Raw genomic sequence first — 13,244 nt, 5'->3', positions numbered from 1 at the left:
GATTATAGAGGACATTTGTCACAATAACTTCAATTATATTAATTCACCCAAATTAAGTTCAATCAGTTAAAAACCTATGTAGTTTAATCAATAGTTCCTGTTTGTATGTTTTCTAGTAAGGTAACATGAAAAAAGGAACCTCAAGTAACAGCTGTTGAAATTCATGTAGTCACAAGCTTATTCACAAGAATCCAGAAGATCCAGCTAAAAGCTGTGAAAAGCTCAGACCCAAAAGCTTCAAGGTCCATAATTAAAAGTTATCTGAAACCTTCAAAAGGAAAGGGATTCCATAAGCCAAATTGAAAGGCGTTTTGTACACTAATTATCACCTTTAAGGAGCATAAAGTGGTTGTAGGTTTTGCTGAATAGCAAAATCATTCTCAACCAGGAGGGGAGGGTCTTTCCTGTCAATAGTTTATTTTACTCTTTTTCCTGTCATTTCCCCAGAATTCTGAGGCCTTTAGCCTCAGAATTGTTCTACCAATTGTTCTACCAATATACAGAATTTGCTTCTATATATTGTTCTACCAATATATAGAATTTGCTTCAAGGGTGGAAGGAAACATTCAGCATCTGATCTTGATATATTCTGGAAGCTGAACACTCTCTGTGTTGAACTGCAAACTCAAAAGCATGCAGGGCAAGGAGCAGGAAAGCTATGGATCAGGGCATGAGAGTTTCATGGAGCTTCGGTGAAGTGGCCACAACTCAGGGCCACTTGAACACAAATTATGGGCCTAATCCTGCTGAATCTTCAGAGTTGTCAGAGAACAGGCCTATTGATTCTGATTTTTAAATGGCAATCAGATTGTTTGCATGACCAAACAAAACATCTTTTCAGTTGTTCAGAATCTGCAGGTGGCCAATTTGTCTCTGATTGCAGACATTTGTATCACACATAATAAGCTCTCAGAGAATTTTTTATATACTGTTATTATTATTTCACCTGATTACTCAAACAGGGACGTTGCAGTTGGTCTATTTGTTTTCTGAACAAATTTCCTGTGTTCCTAGTTAAACATTAATTGTTCAGTTCCTCAACTTTTCTCCATCTTCTGATGCATTCTGGAGAAGGTACTGAAAAGCATTTTATTTCCCCCTCTACTTTTATTTTGATGTTCAAGTTAGAGATCAGGTTTACTTTGTATTTTGAGGCTATTTTCAAAATGGGTATACTCTGCTAATTTATGATTTGGTCACTAGAATGAAGATCTTTGCTTAGAATATTTTGCATTTTTAAAATTTATATACTCTGCCATTTGAATATGCCTTCTAAAAGAAAATATTTCAATACATGTCCTCACAGTATCCCTATCCTACACCAGCCTTGTTTTGTTTATTTTTTGCACAAAAGGATTAATTTAAATTCAGCCAACTAGGATAACTTAAGTCTTTGCCAATACACATAAGTGTTTTGAGACATTTATAAAAAGAAGTCACCAAACACAATCTGTCCAGCTTGTCAAAAATCATTAAATAACCAGCATCAGGTTTTGAAGCTTTACAACATCCTCATTTGCTAAAATTCAGCGCTATAGGGAAACACCAGAAAATGCGTGAAAAGCCACAAAGCACTAAACAAATATTATTTTTATGCAGTCTAGTCATAGCAAATTCAGTGATTCATGGTAGTGAATTTTCTAGGAAAGAATTAGCATATATGATCATTTTGTTTATTATTATGACACTAATCAATATTTTTATTTGCTTTTAAATGCTTTAGGGTAATCTATCTGGCAAGCATCTATTGGAAGCCCCCACCCCTGCCAATTGCTGTGTTTGTCTATATTTAAATTTGTTTCTATACCTCTTACAAGTCAGATGACAGTGAATGCCTATCAGATCCAATAAGACTTCGTAGAAATAATCTTGTGAAACTCCATATGGGAAGAGAAGCAAAGAGCCTGTTACTAGCCGAGACATCACTAAAAGTTCCCTGGGTTGGATATCAACAACATGGGCATTACCCAAGAAAAATGAAGCAGGGGAGCAAGAGGAAAACTCATCCTTAAAGGCACAGCTGGCAATGAAATGGAGTACTTACAGTTAAAATTGCTGTAAGAACAACAAGAGGAAAGCAAATGAAGAATAGGAAATTTTTAAAGCACCATGGGTAAACTTCAGGCTATTTAATCTTGTTAATATTTGAAGTGGCCAAGTTTGGATAATTCAGAGAAAGATTCAGAGTCAAAGAGAATAAATGAAATGGGCAAAATATCAAAAAGGTTACAGAAGCACACCAACAATACATGTGTCACATAGCATGTGACACAGAGTTGACTCTCAGTTACTCAGAAGTGGGCCATTCCATTTATTAATAATTAATTGTGATACGTACTAATTTTATGCTTGGGAACCAAGTCATGGAGTCCATATTTTGATAAACTGTAATATTTTGATTCCATCTTTTGTTCTTCCTTTGTCTTCTGCTCTTCCTTCCTCCAATCCCATGAAATTGCTATCAGTGCATTTCCTGTACGTGGTATAGAGACTGCCAGGCTTGGGTGAGTGGGCAGGATGGGAGGTCTAGCAATTATTGCAGCATCCACTTAGGTGAGGTCAAGAGACAACCAACCACTTCTCAGTGGGTCTTAACATGGAAATACAATATTTTCATATTTTCCACTGGAGAGGTCACCTGTATCAGCATCCTGGGATCATGTTCCCAATAAACTAGGCAGAGCAGCCCAGAACAATGAAATATTTTTTTTAGTAGGTCAGTTTCATTGTTGCTCTAAAAAAAAAAAAAAAACATGTAGATATATTTTATCAGATTTGTGCTGCCACTGAAAATCACCCCAGTGATAAAAAGGACCATGTAAGAGGTGATCGGCACCCCACTCCAGTACTCTTGCTTGGAAAATCCCATGGACAGAGGAGCCTGGTAGGCTGCAGTCCATGGGGTCGCTAAGAGTCAGACACGACTGAGCGACTTCACTTTCACCTTTCACTTTCATGCACTGGAGAAGGAAATGGCAACCCACTCCGGTGTTCTTGCCTGGAGAATCCCAGGGATGGCTGAGCCTGGCGGGCTGCCATCTATGGGGTCGCACAGAGTCGGACACGACTGAAGCAACTTAGCAGCAGCAGCAGCAGCAAGAGGTGATTTACGATTTATAAAGATCTTCTTTATTATCTCTGACAACTCCAGAAGGGGATAATTTTTCTGATTAATTAAAAAAAAAAAAGAAGAGAAAAAGACAACTTGCTTCTCCTAGGATGGATTCACAAGCATTCACTCAGGATGCTATCATGTTGTACATTACCAAAAAAGTAACAAAAAAATATATGTAGCTTGATGAACCCAAATAGAAGCTGCAATAAATGGAACTTAACACTAAAATATTTTATTATATGCCTGTGTGATTGGGGTAGAGGTGAATCTTTACAAAATCACCCCATGGCCCTTAATAACAGGCTTGGAAAATCACTTAGCAACCAGCTTCCTCTTTTCCTCATGGGGCATAATTAGGCCACGTCCTATTTGTTTTTAAAATTCAGAATCTTGTTTAGGTGTTAAATACAGTCAGTCATTAGATATACAGACAGTGAAAATGAACAGAATAAACAATGTTTGGCAAAGATATAGAAAGAATTTGTTGTTTCTTACCGGACTTTTCCTCTAAAAGCGTAAGCATGGAAAGAAAAAATAAACAGAAAATGAAAGAGGTGAAATGTATATTCAAGAAGATGCAGCTCAAGGCTCAGAATAACCTTACTTTAAAGCAGCTCTCCAAGGCATGGCTTTTATAAAGGCTTCCTGTAGGCATCAATATGATCATTCCCAGGCTGCTGGCTTTAGACCACCGCCAATACATGCCACTTGGCAATATTGTTTTGAGCTATAGGCACTTGAAGCCAGCAAATTCGGGGAGAAACTTTCTCTGAACAACCCTAATCTGCCTAAAGATAAATCTTCCAGAAAGAACCTAATTGTCATAAGAGTATAATAACAAGGGAGAGGAGATGAGACATCAACACCATGTCCAGACAAACTTTGCCACAAACTATCACACTTCCCATCTGTGCTTCCAAAGGCCCATTCATGGTCCTTAAACATCATTTACTCTTCCCTTAGATGCCTCCTTCCTTCTCCCTATTAAGATGGCATTTAGCCCTGAATTCTGAAACCACTCATTTTTCCGGAGGGTCTGCCAGGTATACATGAATAGACACGTTAATAAACTTATGTTTGTTTTTTCTTTGTTGATCTGTCTTTGCTAAAAAGTCACAGCTGAAAACCTAAGATGGGTTGATGTAGTTTTGCCTCCTTTCCAAAATCAAGTGATAGAGGACATGGGTGTGGTTTCCATTTAAGCGCATTCTAAGCTCTTTTTGAATGGCTTCAGTTCAGTTCAGAAACTCAGTCATGTCTGACTCTTTGCGACCCCAGGGACTGCAGCACACCAGCATTCCCTGTCCATCACTAACTCCTGGAGCTTACTCAAACTCACGTCCACTGAGTCAGTGATGCCATCCAACCATCTCATCCTCTGTTGTCCCCTTCTCCTCCACCTTCCATCTTTCCCAGCATCAGGGTCTTTTAAAATGAGTCAGTTCTTCGCATCAGGTGGCCAAAGTATTGACATTTCAGCTTCAACATCAGTCCTTCCAAAGAACATTCAGGACTGATTTCCTTTAGGATGGACTGGTTGGATTTCCTTGAAGTCCAAGGGACTTTCAGGAGTCTTCACCAACACCACAGTTCAAAAACATCAATTCTTCGGCGCTCAGCTTTCTTTATAGAACAACTCTCACATCCATACATGACTACTGGAAAAACCATAACATTAACTAGATGGACCTTTGTCAACAAAGTAATGTCTTTGCTTTTTAATATGCTGTCTAGGTTGGTCATAACTTTTCTTCCAAGGAGCAAGCGTCTTTTAATTTCATGGCTGCAGTCACCATCTGCAGTGATTTTGGAGCCCCCAAAAATAAAATCTGCCACTATTTCCACTGTTTCCCCATTTATTTGCCATGAAGTGATGGGACCAGATGCCATGACCTTAGTTTTCTGAATGTTGAGCTTTAAGCCAACCTTTTCACTCTCTTCTTTCACTTTCATCAAGAGGCTCTTTAGTTCTTCACTTTCTGCCATAAGGGTGGTGTCACCAGCATATCTGAGGATATTGATATTTCTCCCGGCAATCTTGATTCCAGCTTGTGCTTCATCCAGCCCAGCATTTCTCATGATGTACTCTGCATATAAGTTAAATAAGCAGGGTGACAATATATAGCCTTGATGTACTCCTTTCCGTCTTTGGAACCAGTCTGTTGTTCCATGTCCAGTTCTAACTGTTGCTTCCTGACCTGCATACCACTTTCTCAGAGGCTTACTTTTATCAAATAGACTTTGAAAATAGAAAATTATCCTTGGTATTATTGAAAGAAGCTGGCAAATTCTATGAATGCATTGCAGCCTGTCATGACTCTAGAACATGAGATTTTCCTCAAATTCCAATCTTGTCAGGGAATCTGCTACCTATTAACTTCTATCAAGATACTCTGTCTAAAACCATCAGTTCTTTCTTCCCATCCTTTATTTGTTACCACTCCCCATGGGAAATGACAAATTATTTCCCTGGTGAGTGGTCCCTGGCCCCCAGGAATGCTCTTCTCTTTTCTCCACAATTTATTTTTTCTTTGGCCACACCATGCAGCATGTGGGACCTTAGTTCCCTGACCAGGGATTGAACCCACATCCCCTGCATTGGAAGTCTTAACCACTGGATAGCCAGGGAAATCCACTTCCACAGTTTCTTAATAAAGGCTTCATGTCTTTTTCCATGTTTCATTTCCTAAATCCATCCTTTGCATCATCCCTAGAATTATTTTCTAAAAATAGTGAAGTGAATGTGTTACTCTGCCCTGCAAAAACCTCCCTACTATGTAGAAAATAGAGTTCAAATTCCATTCTGTCATTTAATGCCTTCATGATGGGCTCCAGCTCACCTTCACTCCCTCATCTTCCACTGCTGTCTGTATAAAATCTACATTTAGCTGCAGTCATTCCTTGACATCTCCTGAACATGTAGAACTTTCATAGTTCCCTGACTTCTGCTCAGGCTGCTTCTTCAGCTTTGATGCTGTCTTCCTCTCCTTCAGATTGTTGTTGTTGTTTAGTTACTACGTCATTTCTGACTCTTTGTGACCCCATGGACAGTAGCCTGCTAGGCTCCTCTGTCCATGGGATTTCCCAAGCAGAGATACTGGACTGGGTTTCCATTTTCTACTCCAGGGGAATCTTCCTGACCCAGGGATTGAATCCTCATCTCCTGTGTTGGCAGGTGGATTCTTTACCTCTGAGCCACCAGGGAGGCCCTCTCCTTCACAGACCATCTTACTTATTCTTGAAGGCCAATAGCACTTCCTCCATGAGGCCTTCCCTAAGGTTCCCAATCAGAGTAAATAGTTCCCCAGCATCTATTAGACTCAGAGAAGAACAGGTACACACGGCTAGTATATTTTTTGCAATTCTTATTTTATTCTGTATTACTTTGACATCTCCATTCAATTATTCAGTTCAGTTCAGTTCAGTCACTCAGTTGTGTCTGACTCCTTGCGACCCCATGGACTGAAGCACGCCAGGGCTCTCTCCCTGTCCATCACCAGCTTCTGGAGTTTACTCCAACTCATATCCATTGAGTTGGTGATGCCATCCAACCATCTCATCTTCTGTCACCCACTTCTCCCCCTGCTTTCAATCTTTCCCAGCATCAGGGCCTTTTCAAATGAGTCAGTTCTTTGCATCAGGTGGCCAAAGTATCGGAGTTTCAGCTTCAGCATCAGTCCTTCCAATGAATATTCAGGACTGATTTCCTTTAATGGACTGGTTGGAACTCCTCACTGTCCAAGGGACTCTCAAGAGTCTTCTCCAACATTCAATTATTAGCTCCAAGTAATGATTATGAATGGGCTCTATCTAGCCCCAAACATAGTACAAGGCACACAGTCGGTGCTCAAATCATGTTTATGAATTTTCTTTTTGTGGTCATTAAAACATAATACAAATGTTTTAAGCACAGTGTCTTTTAAAATCCAAAAAGATGAATTGTTATCTGAAATAAGGCTGAATTGTATATAATATATAGCCCAAGGGATATGGCCCCAGATGTAATAGTTCCTTCACCAGCTCTTATAAATATAAAATTCACTTTGCTTCTATTTAACTGTTGATCTCTCTGCCCATTAGTGACCTCAGGGGCTAATATACATTATCAAGACTCCAAGGAAGTGGCACAGCTTTGCACACACATTGATGCAGAGCTATGTGATTGGTTCTCCAGAGTGGAAAGTTCTCCCATAGCAAAAAAAATCCCTTGTGTTTCAGCATAACTGAGGATCAGCATAGGGCCCATGTCCTAGGTACTGTTTTCAGACCCGGACCATTGCTAACTAGTACAGAGAAATGAGAATTATTAAGGTCCAGAATTTACAAACAAAAAGAATTTTGGGGTTAAAATCAAATAGCTTCAAAGGAGTTGTCATGGAGGGAGATGCAAACGTTATTATATAGTCAGATGAATTTAATCCCTTATTTTCTGGATGCTTTTGAATAAGTCATACTGTTTCTCAATTCCATTTTGTAAAGTAGGGACTGTGAAGAAAGCTGAGTGCTGAAGAATTGATGCTTTTGAACTGTGGTGTTGGAGAAGACTCCTGAGAGTCCCTTGGACTGCAAGGAGATCCAACCAGTCCATTCTGAAGGAGATCAGCCCTAGATGTTCTTTGGAGGGAATGATGCTAAAGCTGAAACTCCAGAACTTTGGCCACCTCATGCGAAGAGTTGACTCATTGGAAAAGACTCTGATGCTGGGAGGGATTGGAGGCAGGAGGAAAAGGGGACGACAGAGGATGAGATGGCTGGATGGCATCACCGACTCGATGGACGTGAGTTTGAGTGAACTCCAGGAGTTGGTGATGGACAGGGAGGCCTGGCGTGCCGTGATTCACGGGGTCGCAAAGAGTCAGACATGACTGAGTGACTGAACTGAACTGGACTGAAAGTAGGGATGATGCTGTCTTATACAACTGTCATGAGGATTAAAAGATGTGAATGATAGTGACAGGTAATGTTCACTGAGACTTTACTATTATTGTTTAACTTTATGAGATTGGTGTCATTGTTACCTCTTATTTACCAGTGAGGAAAAGGAGGCTCAGATGAGCTCGAAGATCACGTGGCCACAAAAGCTGAGAGTGGGACTGGATCCCTGCTTCTCTAATTCCAGAGAACCTTGGCAGAGGTGGGTCGTTCATTGTTTAGTCCATCAGTCATGTCCGACTGTTTTGTGACCCTATAGACTGTAGCCCACCAGACTCCTCTGTCCATGGGATTTCCCAAGCAGGAATACTGGAGGGGGTTGCCATTTCCTTCTCCTGGGGGTGTTCCCAACCCAGAGATTGAACTCACATCTCCTGAAGTGGCAGGTGGATTCTTTACCATTGAGCCACCAGGGAAACCCAGTTCCCACAGTCCTTATCAGCACTGGGATTTAGAAACAACAGAGCTGAAAGCTTACAGATTGCAGAGTCTGGAAAATAATCTTGGATTTTTCCAATGGAAGGAGTTAAATAGATCATGCTGGTCTATCATACCAGGTCACAGGGAATGAGGTTTTCAGAAAGTGAGCTTGAATTTCTAGGCATGGTTTTGAATCTGAGAATTAAACTCTGATTATAAGGTAAATGTCTCAGCTTTTTTCTAGAATTAAGTGTATTTTATGAAATTAGAATCATAAGAATAAATATAAACACAAGAACGCTAAGGACCCTCCTCTCCTTCCCATTCTAGGCTGTATGTTGATTAAAGCATTTTTATTCCATGTGTTGTTTTAATTGTTAGCAGCTATCAACACCTGGGCTATGCTGCCTGGGTTAAGGGTTTCTTCAGAGTGATAAACAAACAAACAAAGATAAAACATGACAAGACAATTCTCCTTTGGGGAAAGCAAAGATATTTCTTGATTTAAAATGAACTATCATCAGAGTGGTTTCTAATTATGGAAAAGATAAAAAAAGAAACGAAAAAGAGATGCATACCTCCAGGTACTCATGTTCACAGAAACAGAGTAAGCAAATTTTTGGATTGAACAATACATACACCTAAAATATAACCATTGTCTCTAAGTGCAGAGATATTCCTGTGACCATCCTTGTGATCAAGGCAGCTTTCCAAGGAACACACAGACCTCTGCCCTCTGTGGATGGAGAGCCTCTCTCTGGGTGCATTATCCTAAATCACTTTGTTATGCAAATAGTCTTTCAAGATAGGGCTTGTTGAAGCCTTCATTTCTACACGAAGAGCTAGACATCGGCAGGATTTAAAAACTGAATTCTGTTTAAGACCCAGACCAAATGTAATAGCGGTGAATGTAGAAAATATACACCATAGTTTTAATGATCCTTTTATGGAGATTTTGTGTTCCAAATACACCCCTGTCCTCTTAACAAGGAACTAAGCTGCCGTGGGAATTTTTGGTATCAAGTTTCATATAGTGGGATCAAAACACAAAAAACACTAGATTTAGAAGTTTTTTAAGAGCCTACAATTGTTTAACCTTAAAAATAGGATGGCTGTCTTTTGAATGTTTATATTTTAGCTAATAAGACTTTTTTTATAGATATAACCATTTCCTAGCAGTTATGTACGAATAGCCAGATATTGACAAGGAGCAAAAGGATTATTTATTTATTAATAAACCATTAACAGTTATCTATTGGTTACCTAATAAAGACCAGACACTATTCTTGGTGAACAAAACAATAGGAACAAGAGACAAAAAGCTTCCACTAACTTTTTGGGGAGAGGAAAGATAATAACAAATATAACAAGTAAGCAAAGTATTTAGGGTTTTAGAAGATGATAAATGTAATTTCAAAAAGTAGAGTGAATAGAAGGGTTTGGGACTGGCAGGGTATAGAGTTTTGTGATTTTTATTATTTAAAAAATTTTTAACAACTGGAGTATAATTGCCTTACAATGTTGTGTTTCTGGTGTACAATAAAGTGTATCAGTTACATGTATACGTATGTCCCTCCCTCTTAAACCCCAGCCTTCTAGGTCATCACAGAGCACCGAGCTGAGCTCCCTGTGCTGTACAGCAGATTCCCACTAGCTAGCTAGCTATTTTACATATGGTAGTGTATGTATGTTGATCCTAATCTCCCTATTCATCCCATCCTCCCTTCCCTCTCTGTGTCTACATGTCTGTTTTCTACATCTGAGTCTCTATTCCTGCCCCGGAAATAGATTTGTGATTTTTAAATAATGTGGTCAGGAGAGGTCTCATTGAGAAGGTGTCTTGGACAAGTTGAGAGAGGGTGGCAGTGCCAGTATTTGGGGGAAGAGGACAGCTCCAGGGAGCCATGGAGGAGTGGGGTGAGAAGGAAGAGTGGCAGGTGTTAGTCTGGGGTCATGGGTGTCGCCACCATGAAGGTCTTGGAGGCCACTGAGAAGACTGGCTTCACTCTGCTCCAATGTAGGAGTTCTCAGCAGGGACATTTAGTCACTTTTGATTGCTCAGAAGAGGCGCTGATGAAAAAAGACCAGAAAAATGCCAGGATGTGACATATGTTGTTGTTTTTCATTACTCTTTGGAAGCTTGTTTTGATTCCTCATGTACCATGCTAAAAATAAAAGATGGGCTTCACATGGGCTAGGAGGTGGAAAGAGAGTTTCAACTAGGCAAAGCAGAAATCGGTCCACCCATCTTGCTTTCCCTCTGTGTTGGCCACTTCAGGATGAATAGCTCAGATTGGCATCCGTGGCTTTGCACCACTGCTGTGCTGGTGGCTGATTTGAAACGATAGTTCCTAAGGTCCATGGGCAGTTAGTGGCTGTCCTTTAGACAATATAAGAGACAGAAGAAAATCTCACCTTCATTCTTTTAAGAAATGAAATTTCCCCCAGTCTCTGAGGAAACATTTTCTGATATAATTAATATGGGTGATTCATACTCTAAGGTGTTTTTCTAAAACAATTAAAAAGTATATCCATTGCTGTAGATTATTTCTGGCACTAAAAAAAATTCTCCTTAGGAAAAAAGGAATAGATACTTTTTTCTTATACTGCTATACTTAATTTTATACTATTATTCATACATGTGTAGAAACTACTTAGTATAAAAATAAATATAATAGTATAAGAGAGATAATAAAGTATCTGTCTTTCCTTCTCAAGGTCAAGGACCATAAGTGACTGAATTCTGAGACTTCAGGTAAGAAAACAGATATCTCATTAGGATGTATAGGATTAGGGGAAGAGAATTACAACAAAAAACTGGCCTCCACAGAACACAACACATTAATAAACTTTAGAAAAGAGCCTACAAATGACTCCTGTAAGAGAAGAAACAGTCGTTTGTATTGTTTATCCATCCAATAATTGAGAAAAACTTGGCTTTAATTGACGGGGAAAGATGAAAAATTTGCTCTCTGTACAAAATAATGCAAGGGATATAAGTTGCATTATACCACAATGAAACACCAAGTTCCATATATTTCCCACAGTGAAGAGCTTCCTTTTGTCTAATCAACCAGCAAGTATTGTCTAAGTACCTGTATTGACATGCCATTCAATGTCATAGACTCCAGAGGAAAGGCTCCTTCAAGGCAAGAGTAAGCAAACTTCTGGGTGCAGGGTTAGTCATCATAAGTCCAACACTTACTGAACTATTCACAAGTTATGTTTCTTTTATAAACTTATTTTCCAAAACGATTGCTTCTTGAGTCCATTCTATCCCAAATACACCATAGCTAATAAAAATGATTATAAATTAAAATCTATATCAGTAGGACTAACACAACTGAGACCTTAAAGATAGAAAAATAGCCTTTTAGATTATAATTAGCTTTGTAATTGGGTGTATGTTCAGTCATGTCAGACTCTTCTGTGACCCCATGGACTGTAGCCTGCCAGAATTCCTCTGTGGAATTCTCCAGGCAAAGAATAGTGGAGTGGGTTGCCATGCCCTCCTCCAGAGAATCTTCCCGACCCAGGGATCAGACCTGCATCTCTTGTGTCTCCTGCGTTGGCAGGCAGATTCTTTACTGCTAGTGCCACTTGGGAAACCTTAGCACTGTAACTAAAAGTATATAATTGAAGAATTTGCTGCCTTTGGTTGAGGACACCCTAATGTTTTTATGTGAATCAATGCCGAGTCTATTGTTTCATTCAATTAGATTTTAAGTTGATAACAGAAGGTCTGAGAAGTTGATAACTGAGGCTTAAGGTCTCCAACCCTAGCGTTCATGGTTCTGGAACCCCTAATTAGATAAAGTTGTCTGACACAGTAGAAAATAATGAAAGAATCTACAGTTATGCAAGGAAATTCTACTTCTTACACCTCACAAATGGAAGCAAAATACCAGGTACTCAAAGGGTACAGCCAGCATTACTTGGAGAGATAATGACAAAGGCGATCCAGATTGAATTAATATTCTGCTCATTTTCAAGGAGATCAAAACATACAAGAGCTTAGGGATTTCTTCTGACCATCGTGGGGTAGGTAAAAGGGTTTGGAAAAATGATATTCTAATTTTAAATGTCAGGAAATGGAAACAACAGAGAATTCTCTAAGAAAAAGTAATTAGTAATGAAACAAAGATCAAACACACTTCAGATATGAAAAGAATTCTTCTGCAGATAGCCAACGACTTATAATTCAGGAAAGAAAAGAATATATCGATAAAAGAAGATCCCACCCAATTCCCCATCTATCCTTCTCTATAAGGCTTGGGAAAAAAGAGACACATCTCGTACGTCAACTCCAGATGATTTTGATCAAGCTGTTTGCAATTCTGTCTAGAGGGGACTTCTCAGACTACCTCTGGGATGTGGGACCCAGTCACAAGATCTGCTGAGGGTTTGGAAGGGGAGTGGCAGCTTATACATTCCATGCTTGACATCCCTGGTCTAAACCCAACCCAAATCATGCTTGCCCTGTGAAGCTCTTCTTGAAGGGTTGAACCCAAGCTGAGCTTCTCCCTTCCAACTTGCTGCCCTGGAACTCTGCACTGAGCACTTATATCAGAATGCTTGCTATCTGTACCCTGCCCTGGCACCGTGCAGAGTTTCTACCAGGAGCGAATGCCAGTGTGTAGGAGACTGGAGCTCTCCTCCCCCAACTGATGACTCTCTGTTTTTACTGAACTCAATAGGGTGCTGAACCTTCTGCCAAAGTGAGGACAGGGAAGGGGGTGGTGTTACCAAGCAGCAGCGAATTCAGGGATTTTGCTCT

General features: G+C 39.7%; 1 protein-coding gene across 3 annotated transcripts in view; it reads right to left on the bottom strand.

The window, feature by feature from the left end:
- The window catches only part of SGIP1 (SH3-domain GRB2-like (endophilin) interacting protein 1), a 233,732-nt gene that overhangs the window by 89,919 nt on the left and 130,569 nt on the right, over positions 1 to 13,244 (bottom strand). The window contains exon 8 of one of the 3 annotated variants that reach the window (XM_010850276.1): positions 3,611 to 3,622. The exons of the other annotated variants lie outside the window; for them this stretch is intronic. Coding sequence (XP_010848578.1) covers positions 3,611 to 3,622 — 12 coding nt within the window. The remainder of the gene's footprint in view (positions 1 to 3,610; positions 3,623 to 13,244) is intronic. 3 annotated transcript variants of the gene reach the window in all.

Source organism: Bison bison, unplaced genomic scaffold, assembly GCF_000754665.1.
Source record: "Bison bison bison isolate TAMUID 2011002044 unplaced genomic scaffold, Bison_UMD1.0 scf7180017864290, whole genome shotgun sequence".
NCBI lineage: Eukaryota > Metazoa > Chordata > Mammalia > Artiodactyla > Bovidae > Bison > Bison bison.
Note: the sequence above shows the minus strand (reverse complement) of the source record. Positions and strands in the feature narration are given on the sequence as shown.